This window comes from Lichenostomus cassidix, chromosome 5 (assembly GCF_008360975.1).
Source record: "Lichenostomus cassidix isolate B80296 chromosome 5, HeHo_3.0, whole genome shotgun sequence".
Taxonomy (NCBI): Eukaryota; Metazoa; Chordata; class Aves; order Passeriformes; family Meliphagidae; genus Lichenostomus; species Lichenostomus cassidix.
The window spans coordinates 44,538,538-44,551,627 of record NC_139486.1 but is presented as its reverse complement, the minus strand read 5'-3'; the positions used below and the strand labels follow the sequence as shown (position 1 = coordinate 44,551,627).

Here is a 13,090-nt window from a genome sequence, read left to right as displayed (position 1 = left end):
GATGGGAAACAGGCCCAAGTCTTTACCAGCACTCTTGTATTTCACTTGTAGTCATTTTGGAGACCATACCCATGAGACCAGAAAATCAACAGAAATTAAAGGTGGGAAATGCATCCCATGTCATCATTTAGAATGATGCAATAGGAAGATGCAAACATGTTTCTCATTTCCTACTCACAGTTAAAAAGTACTGGCAAAAAAATTAACATAAGATGTGCAAACCAAGTCCTCACCTCTGCAGATTCTGCAGTTGGCTTCAGGCAAATAAGGTTGCCCTCCACTGTCAGGTGGCTTAGCTTGCAACAAAGTCGTAGGTACTGCATCTGGTTGATGTCCTCAATATTGTTCCCTTCCAGGTCCAAAACCTCCAGGTGATCCAGCCAGGACAGTTGGCTCAGGTCAGAGATATTGTTGTAAGCAATGTAGAGTTCCTCAGCAGAAGTAAACAGAATAAACATGTAAACCACAGGCTTGCACAAGTAACACCCAAGCTTTGCAAAATGCTTTCTAATAATTACAATACTAAATGTCACAGGATGAAACTAGCAAGGAAGTGAACATTTTTAAAGTTTGGCTGTTGCAGCCTTAAATAACAAGTGCTAATTTAGGCATATGATGCTTTAGGCATACTCAGGATCAGACCTGAAGGTTACTGCTCATTTAAAAAAGCTATATTGTAGCATCTTTTAAACTAACACATGCAATTCAAGGCATCAGACCAAAGCTGGTCAGAAAAGCAAAGGGTGAGAAGAACAAAGACTAGAAGTAAAGAATATCAACTGAATCTAGTTTTGAGATTGTCATTTGGCAGGACACATCTATACTTACTTTTAGAGAGCTGAAGGAAGAGATCCCATCTAAATCTGAGAGCCCACACCGAACCATCCACAGGATGCAGAGATGGGACAACGAGGTTCCAAGATCCCTTATAAAAAAACAATCAAGCTCTATTTGAATAAGTGAAAAAACTCAAGACTTGCTTTCTTTTTCCTAAGACTAGGCCACTGCTACTTCCTTCAAATCTCACATGGTTTACAAGAAATGTCATTAAAAATACTCACCCACAAGGGCAGGCAATAAAATTATACCCCTCTGTACTTATCCCACTATAATCTTTGTTCCTGTATGACAACATGTCACCCCAGTTCTGTTTGATTAAGATTATTCCAAGAGCTACATCATGGTAATTCTGCCATAAATCCCAGGCAATTGTTAAGAATTAAGTGGGTTTTTTTAATGCTGGCATCACTGGCTGTACACATATAACCCCAATTAACATATCTGAGCTGACAGCACAGTCAATCTCACTCTGGCCCTCTTATGGAGTTACCGCTCTTCTGATTTTTGCAGTTGAAAGGAATAACACTCTTGCCAAATAACATTTTTTGAATCAGCAGAAAATTATAATCCTTTCCATCCTATTTTCCCATACTTTAGGTGTAGCAAAATATAAATAAGGGATCACCTACATGAACTTTAAACTTTCTGGTCATAACCCAGAAAATCACACACTGACCTGCTTAAATCCATGCATATATAATATCTCACTGACATTACAATATGCAGTATAAAGATAATACAAAAAAGGGTGGCAAATCAAACTGGGGCCTAATCACCTGCTGTCTTTGGTAACATTAAGCTGCATAAAGCCACTACTCTAATATAAACAAAATACAACATTTTATCAAATCCCAAACCAACTAAGAGCTCCAAATTCTCTACTGTAGTCATGCTATCAAAGTATCTGAATAATGAAGAACTAAACAGTGGTTAACTAAACACAGGGACAGTTGATCAGAGGAGGTAGAGACTAGCATGGAGTTCACAGAAACACAGTAATGATTGCTTTGGAAGGAAGGTCATCTTGTCTAACATCCATACTCAAGCAGGGCCAGTTTCTCAGGATCACATAAAAAGCTAAAATAGCTCTTAAATAGAGATTGTTTGACTTCAGAATTGTGGATTAGCAATCTCCTACAGTATCTGTTCTTATAATACACTTCATAGTAAGTTTTCTACAGAAAATTGCAGAACACAGAAGTCATGGGGTCCCTTGTGATCTTGAAATAAAAGTAACAGTTCTTGTACTCATATCTTCTCTTTGTGGATGACTGCGAACAAGACCAGCTTTGCATTGCCCTCTGAGAGCCTCATGCAGCTTTGATACAGCTTTGCAGCAAACCCCCGGCAATCAAACTGCCTGTTTCATGACTGGGCATCCAGCCAGTCCAGGAGGTCAGGAAGGAGTGCTTTTATGAGTGGGGATAGACATATTCTTATCTGTATTTTTTGTTGTTTCTCTACCATCTCCATTCTTGGGAAGGGCCATGTCAAGAAAAAGGAGACTGCATAAGGCCAAATAAAGGTTGGGTACAAGGAAAAATATCCCCAGATGCCTCTCTTCTGTGATGTGCCAAATACATGGTAGAATAGGAGTTCCTAGGTGAAACTGGGGGTTTTCATCCCTCTGCCTTCTAGGGACTGGTATGTCCATGGACATCATTCAGACCTCTCTCACTTCATCCATCTTCTACCACTGCAGGGGCCACAGGCATTGGGTGCCTCCAATCACCCCTTCCCTGGATGCTGCCCATTTAATTAAGCTCACAATGGATACACCATACAATGTGTTTATGTAACATTTTATATCTTCTCAGGTACAAACAGTGCAGCTGACTCAATGGCCAGAACTAAGCAAAAAAGAAATAACTCAGTCTCATGACACTTCTCTTTCCATCTAAGGCTACTCTTCCCTTGAGGAGAAAACCCTCACCTGATATGAACCACCACACCTTCACTGAATTTTGTGCACGCAGGCAGCTTGCCTCTAGTGACATGAGGATAAAGAAAGCCAAACCCATATCACCACATCCCTGGCCTTGCACAAGATCTTCCAGGATCTATTTACATTGTGCGTATTTTCTAAATAAAACAAAAACTGAGGCTTCCTTAAGGAACAGATGCCTCCCAAAGTAATATTTACAGAAAAATTATTATTAGATTTGCAAGCTGCATGCCTTTAATAAGAAAGAAATTATATTACAAAACCAGAACCTACCATCAAGCAAGGCCAATACATCCATAAACAGAAATATGACATTAGGAATAATGTGAAGGGATTACACTGCTCATTTCATGACCTTCTTCAAGCACTGATGAGATTTTTGAAATTTTGTGCAATTTTGGTGCAGAATTTTCTCTTTTTTAAACCACTGAACATAGATAAAGGGAAGCAGTCACTCTCATTTTTTGTCATTGAAACAATGCTTCTGACAGATGCTCTGTTTATTAGGCCAGCAAAACTGAAGACAATCCTTAACAATATGGTTAATGGACTTTATTTCCAGTTTTTCTTTGTCTTGAATTTTCTAACTGAAGCGTTTTTGCCACAGGAGATTGCAGTAATATGCTTGTTCCTAATGTTTCTCTGTCAACATAATGCCAAAGCAAAGCAAAGGATTAATTCCCAAGCAATTTTTATTCAGGGGCCCAAAACCAAAGTTATTCCCTCTAGTCCTTGATCATTCTATGCATTTGTGGAAGCAGTTTCCTGCTCCTACTCAGAGGTCTAAGATTTCCAGAGTTAAATCTTATTTCTCTTTGTGTGTCACAGTTTTCTGTTCCCAAGCTGACTATGGCTAAAGCCAGTGCACACAGATAGGGTCAGTTCCCTACTCACACCTTGTCCTGTGGCATGCATGGCACACATCCACTATGAATTACTAGCTAACAAGTCCTTAAAGCATTCTCCTGCTGTGGACACCATCAGAAGAAGACCCTAACAGAAATGACTTCTAAAGCCTACTTAACTTACTCTTCAGAATTTGTGCTGTCAAGTTTAGTCTCAAATCCATTCCAGTTTCATTCATGGGTTGCAGCCCTGCCTCTCCTACAGCTAACTGGCACAAGGCAGGAGTAGCACTTTCAAGGTTAATACTAATCAAAGTTGATTAGAATTTGTATTCCAGACAAAGGAATTAGGTTTTGCATCCTATGTCTTGGGTACTTGCAAAAGGCAGAACCCCTCCACTGTTTGCAATGCAACTCAGTGTTTGATGACAAGGTCTTGTTATTAAAAGAATGCTTAAATAGACACTTCAGAGGAGAAAAGAATATGGAAACTAATGGGAAGTGGTTTCTTCTGAGGCTGAAGTTAGCTGTACCAAAGCTCATCTTTTAACTCATAAAACAAAATACTAATTGAGCATGAACTTCATGGCACTGTTTGGTATGACTTGTCCCACTTTTGCTTTCTATTTCAGGGAAGGGAGTTAGCAGCCCAAAAGTATCTTCCCCTACCCCTCAAGATAGGTACTCCAGCTCTTATGAAGAGGACATGACTGCCATATCTCCTACCCTGCTCATGTAGAAATTACACCTAATAATGTAGAGGGAGGCAGTGAGAAGAAGAGGCAAAAGCACTTTTTCCCCTCCAGACCCTAATGCAGAACCAAATTCCTCTCACTGACACTGGGGTCATGCTAGCTGCTAGAGGAGCCTAAAATTCTGGATCATGCAGTCACATTTTGGCCCTGCAGATCTTTACTCCTGCATCTGTAATGAGTCATCTCCTGTCAGAGATGTTATCACAACAAAGTACATCTGCAAACATTTTATTCAGTAACTAACAAAATGAATCTTTTGGAAGCTGCATGACTCATGCTGCAGCATCAGAGAAAATTCCCTTGTTAATTACTATAGAGATAATTGCCCTTGAGAGCATGGCTGCTGTAAGGTGAAACAGCCGCGTAACTCAAAGCGAGCTGCTCCTGACAACTGCATGCACCTGCATTTCTGAAAATTCTTCTGAAATATTTTGGCTGGTGAGAAGAGAACTTAAGAGCTTGCAAGAGATGGGAGTGTCTCCTCTGGGACCAGCTTTAGAGCATCTGGTACATCCACCTTGGAGAGGGTGAGAGCAAAGTGAGGAGCTGTTTAAGCACACATTACCACTACGGGCGTGCAAGTGTACACACAGGCATGTTTTCATTTATGTTAAGTGCAGAGATCAGCCCAAACTGGGGAGATGCATTTACTGACTTTTTAACAAGGAATGGAATTATTGGGAATCTGTACTCTGATAATGATTTACTAGGGTAAACGATTTTAATATAACAAGCTCCTAATAACAATTTATCAGGGTAGTAAGAGAAAATCTCCTATAATTATACATGTAGTGTAACAAAACACTTCCCCCAAAATAATCATTGACCAAGACTGAAATTAATGAGACACATATTAGAGACCAGGATTCTTCTGTATTTAGCATGCTTAAAACATACAGAAAATTACAGCATCTATTTAAAAAAAAAAAAAGGTAGAGAGTAAAATTGAAAAGTTTGTTAGCTGAAAGGAAAAAGAAGAGGCATTGTACAATGCTGGTGGCAATTAGTCATATGATGCAGCACAGGAGTGCTCCAGCAAACAATAAAGAGCATACAGAAGGAAAGAGAAGACACTATAGAGACAATATAGCTCCCATTAATACACTCAATGAATAATCCCATTCCAATGGACAGGTGTTCTGTCCCAAGGGAAATGGAAGCTGGGAACTTTACAGGAAAGGCAAAGAATTAATAACCAAAGCCATTCTATATCCTGCTCACCCCTGCTATGGTTCATTCAAGACAGGTTAGAGGCAGAGCACAGGGTGGTAATATGTATGTCATAACCTTGGGTTGTGATAAACAGAGGATTACAGCCCCTGAAGCAGCCAAACCAGAGTCCTCCCGAGTAATTACTCCACATGTGCTCCTACACACACGCTTGCCTGCCGAACACACACTGAATACCAGATCATGTTTTGTATCCCAAAGAGCCAAGAAATTATGTTAGACTCCCCTAGTTTCACTTTAGCCCACAAATTTGCATTTATAATTGTTTTTGAGAAAATACTATTAATAAACTGAAGGGTTTGAAACCTGGGTTCCAGCTATCTCCAAATAATTGCTGCAGGGATGGGAACTCATCAAACAGCTCTGTGATTCTGTGAGGGTCTTGGCAACCCTCCCCACTTGCACACAACCATTTAGTATTTTTTCTCACGAAATCTGATGCTCTCATCTTGTCATCACTCCCCAAGGCTGGGGAGAGAGCAGAGGGGCAACAAACAGTTTGGCTTACAGCACCCAATAACAAGTTTGAGAAATAATGTGCTCTTCCATTAATCCAACATCGTTGTTCTTCAGGGACTGATTTGCTCCAGCCAAATTTTTGCTGGATGAATATCAGACCTAGAGAGCCAAATCCTACTCTTGGTTTCACCACAATAAATCCTGAATAGCTCCACTGAGCTCAAGCTACCCAGTAAACACAACAGCACAACCCTGAACACTCATCAGTTTGAACCTCATTGTTTCTTCTTGAAGTTGTTTTTGAATCATTTGCCTAGAAATAAAGCACTAAATCCACAGAACTTGCAAACAGTATCTCAAAGTACACCTGCATCTGTTGAGAAATCTTCAGAAGCAATACATCTAAAATAGTCATTGATGCAGACTTTATTTATTTTAAAGATCACTCTGAAAATGAATGCACTGGTAATTAGAGAAATCTGGATTGTAAGAGAGTGACCAAACTACAGCCTTACCAAAAAAAGAAGTAAAAGAATCCTATCTCTGATCTACAGAAATCAAGTGGAATTTATCAAGCTGCACTGTGATAACATCAATGTGGTCCATGTCAGCACACAATGGTTTAGTTGTACAGATAATTCTGACATCTGAAACAAAACCTTTTAAAGCCTGAATGTTATTAAATCAGTAACATATGTTCTAATAGGAAGCTTACATAATAGTTTCATTGTGTTCTCAAATACTGTATTCAAAATTGTAGAACTGATTGTATGCATGTGTTCCTCATACTAGATCAAATCCGTGACACAGCCCCCAACTCTGCAAGCAGTGCTGAGGCCACATCCTGATTGTCCCTGCAGTGTCCTTTCACAGTTGAACAAATGTCATGTGAATGTGAAGACCTGACTTGCTTTGCAGCATTGCAGTCTTTGCTGGTTTTATATTCACTCTTCCAAATTCAAGTAGCAACATGCTGAAAACTGTTGGCTTGGTTCTCCTCTGTCTCACATCTTACATCGCCATGACACACAGGTTGCCTTTAGCATCTTATGCTCCCTTGTGCCAGTGTGAGCCACAGCCCAAGGTGCAAGATAACAAGGATTGTGTCTCATCTTTTGCTGCCAGAAGGCCACTTTTAGGCTGAAATACCATGGAAATGTAGCACCTCATAACCTGGCCTCCTTCTGCTTTCTGAACTGTGCAGCTTTTCAACACAAAGAGCTCCTAATTCTGTTCAGACATGTTGTTGGAGACTTCAAACCAAAAAGAGAGTTTGCTAGGCAATTCTTAAACACATCAGAGGAAGGCTAGAGTGTTTTAGGCTGAACAGAAAGCATGCATTTACCAAACATCTTAAATAAAAATTGTGTCCATGAAATTCTATTTTCGTAATTCCCTTGTGTGAACAAAAAGTTATTGTTGCCAAAGGTCTTTCCAGTAGCATGTCTCTGTTGTCCCAAATTTTTGAGGCAACCTTCCTATGAATAAGAAGCTGTTTTCAAAATGGGCTGCAGTGCTAATGCCCCTGGCAATATTTCTCCCAACAGACAGATTTCACTATTTTATTCCAGGATTTTGTGTGGGTTTTTTGTTGGTTGGTTGCTTGTGTGTTAAGTTCCAAGTTTGGAAAGGGGCAAAGATCTCATCTATTGCTTTTTTTAGCTGTGGATGTCTGCTGAACACTTCACTGACAGTAAAATGGATGTCTGAGAGGAAATGCAACTCCCTGGTGCTGCACCAGGGGTAAATAAATCAGGGAGAGCATTCAAGGCTTCACACATCATCCAGCCTGTGACTCTGCCTGTTCATCTCTGTTATGCCAAAGGGAGAGACACCTGCCACAGCTTTTGTAGACCTACTAAGGCAAATTACAATTCTCAAGGAGCCATGTGCTTTTGGCCAGCACTGTCTTCTAAAGCAAAAGCCTAAAAACAAGGACAGGAGACTACATGGCTACAGCAGCCAAAACCACAAGCTGTCCAAGGCAGTTTGGCTGTTTTCCAGGACTGGAGCCAGAGACCACGCTGGTGGTCCTGATAAGAGCACTTGAGCACTGCCACGGACACATCTAAGGCCATACTTCCACCAGAGACACTGCATAAAAATCCTCGTTGCACCAACACCAGAGCCCACTGCCCCTGCCTCTCCCTCCAGTGCTGGCAGGCAAAGGATGGCATCTGGATACAGGAAATGACAACAAATGAAGAACCTAAACCCAATGAGATACATCTCTGGGCTATTCCTGATTTATAACTTCTTCACTTGTCACTGTTGCTTCTCGTTGCCTCATTGAAACCACTGTAGCAACTGCAATATTACATCAACTGCTATGTTACTTGCAAGAACTTTATTTTCCATGTCAGATTATACCTCATTTAAACAAAAAGTGCTTTGTGAGCAACAAGAGCAACAAGAGAGAGGTATTTGTAAGCAAAATGGAGTGCTGATACATACACTTCTGTAACTAGTCATACTTGTGCTTAAGGTAACCCAGATGCTTCCTTCTTTTAAAGTTAATATACACGAAATGTAGCTTTAATTTCAAGTGCTCTCATTTTCAGTTGCTGTCAAAAAAACCTAGAGCAGAATAATGGGCTTGATCAACGCTGATGGAGTCAGGAACAGCAATTCCTTAACACACGAATATACAACATGTGTGGGAAGGATAACGCAATTTTGTGTTAATTTCCTTTTGATCATTAAAACTACTTGTCAGCTTAGTTACTGCTAAAGCATTCTCACAGTAAAAGAACAGTTGCTTTAACTCAGCTCCCACAATCTGAAAGGAGTAGAGGTTGCCAAAGTGTGGTCCTGTGGAACGAGACTTGCCCCTGACTACTCTTTTTCCACCCTACTTCAGCTCCCACCCTTGGCATAAAGATGCAACCAGGAGAAACTGTAGAAACCCAACATACCATGGCTGTGTCCCACTGGGTGCAGTACATCTTCCACAAGACCAGGTGAATTTTCAAGTAGGAAAAAGCTGAGACACACAGTAAATAAAACTCTCACACCCACAGATCCATTGCCCCTCAATTTAGCCCCAGAGCTACTGACAGCTCCTATAGCTTTGGCAATTGTTCATTCTCGCTGTTGAAAGCTAACATATTAAAAAAAAAAAAAAAAAGGATAATGAAACTGTGGTTACAGAATGAGTTACTTACATTGAAGAACTGAATCCCACAGTGCTTTGAAATTTCCTGCATAAATAACTTTTCAGTCTCCCACATGTTGTGTGCCTGTTTCACAGTATGTTCCAGGTCTGAGCTTTGGCAGAGTAAGACAGATATATTCCAACTTTGCTTTAATACAGATTTCATCCTTCAAAATCAACACTTGAAGCTTCTAATGCTGCAGGGTAAGCAGAAGGAATATTCTGTAAAAGATCTAAATCATCTGACAGATTCAGTGGTGTTAAGACACATGCCACAGGGGAAAAAAAGAAAAAAAAAAGAAAAAGAAAATAAGTGCCTGAAATGCCTTTTTTCGTGCACCAGAAAAACTGGAATTCTAGATTAATTGACCATACACTACTAGAGAATTGGATCAGCTTGGACTAGCTATCCAATTTTTGTCATGCTAATGGCTATAGAGTTTCCACTGGAAAAAAAAAATACTTGAAATATTGCAGAAACGGGTTGATAGGAAAACCTAGAGAGAAAATGTAATTTAAAGTGTTTTAGTCTGAATGTACAACGGTGAAAATCCAGGTTCTTGAGAATCTTTAGATCAGGCACATTTGTATGACACTAATGATTATCTTCTGTGGCTCATGGTCATTTCTACTTTGTAACTTTTCCTTTCTTTTTTTTTTTTTATCTGTGAAAAAATATCTAATAAGAAAACAAAAAATACAGCAGCTTGCAAGAAACAGACACAGGTACAACTTGGACCTGTGAATGGCAGTTGATCTCCACTAAATTTCTTTCCTCTCTCACCCTCTAATGTTCACTCCAGATCTGGCATGGCAGATTTGTCTCTGTATGTCCTGAGCAGAGAATTCTTCCTTAAACTGTAGCTTCAAGTGAGATTTTCTCCGCTCCTACTGGCCTCCAGATGTTGTTTTACGACAAACAAACAAGATGCAGAAAGGAAGCTTGGGAGACCTCAAAGCCCATCACAGGACTACCACAGCAGATGAGACCTTACAGATTTCCCATATTGAGGGTGTTACTCCAAGGCAGAGACTCAGCATTTCCTTCACAGCACACCAGTAAACATCCCAAATCTGGTGCAGGTGTGTTAACTGGATGTAGAGCATCCTGACCTCACTTTTCAGGCAACTCTAGTTGCAACACAACACAGAGTAAACCAAACCTCTGTAAGTTCTTGCCTATGGTGAGATGAAATGGTAGAAAGTGGAGTGATAGGATTGTGAGGTTGATGAAGCTCAAACCAGGAGATGCCACAAATGGTCTTTCAAACACACAGTCTTTCATAAAGCTTCTGTTACCAAAAGTGTAGGTGGTAGGTTTCATTATCAGACCTTTGTGTTTCGGGTTCTCATCCCCACAAGAAGAAAACACAGTGCAGCCTACAGCAAAGGGTGAAGAATGTGCACCTGCTGATGAAATCACAGCTTCACCTCCTAACACACAAAGACATTTCAGTATTTCTTCCTGGAGCTATTGATCCAGGTGTTGATGCATCTGAGAGATCTGATACATCCTTTAAAGATCTCAGGATAGAAGGATAAAATTTTGCCACACAGCAAATCAGAAACATAGCTAGGGAAAAAGAAGTGTGCACATATTTTAGGGGAAAAATAGCAACAGGCCATTTGTGTGCAGCAATGTGTCTATAGAAAATAAGAACAAATAAATCAACTCCTGTGTGGAGAATATTCTATAGAAATTAAATTATGAAACTGATTATACACTGAAATTCTATTTCTTCATTTTTAAAAATTTTATCGCTTGGCAGTTATCAACTGACAAATACAACCACCAGCTTAATTTCCCCTCCAACCTGATTCCTTCCCTCTTTTAAAATCAGCACTTACCTTGCATTCCAAGAACATATTTTCCCACTGAGCATAATTATTTTCAATAAAAAAAAATCAAACAAGCTGCGGAGAAGCAATTCCCTTGTAGGAGAGAATCAAAACATCTTACAAACCCATTAAACTAATGCTGATTATTTTCCTATTTCCATGAAGACAATCCTTTCACAGCTGGATACCGCTCAGGAAGGAGGCACCCAGCTTGAGCTGTTTCTGTGTTATTGTGCCACAATCAAATTCCTCTAAGGATCCAGACATCTGTGACTCTGGTGTGGGAAACCTAGGGTTCAACCACTAAAGCAACCCCGTCTGACTGTGTGAGTGTGGGGTGTTCAGGGAGCCAAGGGAGCACCCGTGGGGTCACTGGAGCTGCCTGCTGTGAAGGGACTTTGGTCCCAGCAGTGAAAGTCTGGAGTGAGGGGAGTGTGACTGACAGAGCGGCTCCTGAATGGTCAGACAGGGAAGCTTCCTTAACAGTTCCACTAGCAATGGGCTAATTATTATTGCTTCCCAATCCTGTTCTTTGGTGTTTCTCACACCATGATTATGACCATTCTTTCTCATCATTGGCTAACATGAATATTTAGGTGTAAATTTTCGTAAGTGAGCCCTGACACTGACAGCTGAAACAGAGCAGCTGCAAACTGCCTTATACCCAAGCATGTAAGTACTTATTTACTGGCAGAAGGCTAATTATTACCAACGTTTTTATTTGTCATATCCATCCAGAGCATGTAAGCAAGATCATGATACCGTTAGGCAAAGCCTTATACACTACTCATTCAAAAGACTGTGTCTGCCCAGCAGTAATATATAAAATAAACAGCTGGAATGGAAAATATGGCATATTTATTCAGATAACCCAGGATGCTGTAGAAGCAACAGCTAACCCGGGACCTGAGTTGTATTTTTTTTGAAGACCTGGTTTAGTTGGATGGGTGCAAGGCATGAGAAAGCATCCTGAAAGGAAAGGCCACTTTTTTCCAAATATACTCAAAGGGAGTGTCTATTCAGATAGTGGGCAGAGAAGGGGCACAACTCATTAATGGGCTTGTCTTACCTTGCAGGAGCTTACTGACAGCTTTTCTGCACACATTATCTATTATTTATTTACTTTGCTGTTTCCCTAGCCACGTTCATGGTGCAAAAAGTGTTGCTGTGGTCTATGATGATCCTCTTATGGTTTTCATGCCCTGCATTGCATGGCAGTCACAAAATAGAAACATGATAGTGGTGCATCTGGGGGAAGAAGCCTGCTGCCATGGAACTGCTCAGATGACAACAAAAGCAGATCCCCTCTGCTCAATGAGGACACAGATGCACTGCACCCTCCCCACCAGCCCTGTCACAACCAGGAGACTCTTAAACCTGGAGCTGCAAGGGCAGGCCCTGCCCCATCATCCTCTTCCTTACAGGTACACCTGACAGTCTGAAATAGAAGGCAGGGGAGTTTCAGCTAGGGAAGGCTTCAGAAAATGGAGTGCTGATGGCAAGAATCATGGAAAGATGCTTCAAGGCCACAAACTTGTTGTGGTTTCCTCTGTGCTTGCTGCAGAATTGAGCCCGGGCTCTATCTGTGCATTTGTGCAAAAGAAGTTCAGCTTCCCTTGCTGGGGAATCAGCTTGTCAGACTCCTATCTGATACCTAAGGTCACAAAGACACATTTTCTACTTTGGGCACCTGACCTGATGAAATTAAACCAGAGGTCTACCCAGGACAGATAAGTGGTCAAAGCAATCAGATTTCCCTAGGGCCTAAAGCAGACAGGCTGATTGTGCTTTTCTGAAAATAATCCACTCAACTAAAAGCAGCTATATTTCTATCCCAAAATAATTACTTTTTATCAATAATATGAATATACTTAAAACCATCAATGCTAAATAAAACTTGAGGTCACAGCAATTTTGCCCATGTCTGTAATACTCCCAGGGATCTGCAGGCACTAATACAGAGAAGACTCATTAACACAGAGATTAAGATTCAATTTAAATGCTTTCCTAGTGCTCCTGGAAA

General features: G+C 40.6%; 1 protein-coding gene across 11 annotated transcripts in view; it reads right to left on the bottom strand.

The window, feature by feature from the left end:
- The window catches only part of LRRC56 (leucine rich repeat containing 56), a 77,860-nt gene that overhangs the window by 13,715 nt on the left and 51,055 nt on the right, over positions 1 to 13,090 (bottom strand). For 9 of the 11 annotated variants that reach the window (XM_085062739.1, XM_085062744.1, XM_085062745.1 and 6 more), the window contains 2 exons: positions 829 to 925; positions 234 to 431 (listed from right to left, as the gene is read on the bottom strand). In XM_085062739.1, the coding sequence (XP_084918865.1) occupies positions 234 to 431; positions 829 to 925 (295 nt within the window). Of the gene's footprint in view, positions 1 to 233; positions 432 to 828; positions 926 to 9,238; positions 9,426 to 13,090 lie in introns of all 11 variants that reach the window. The other 2 variants (XM_085062747.1, XM_085062748.1) reach the window with 1 other exon arrangement.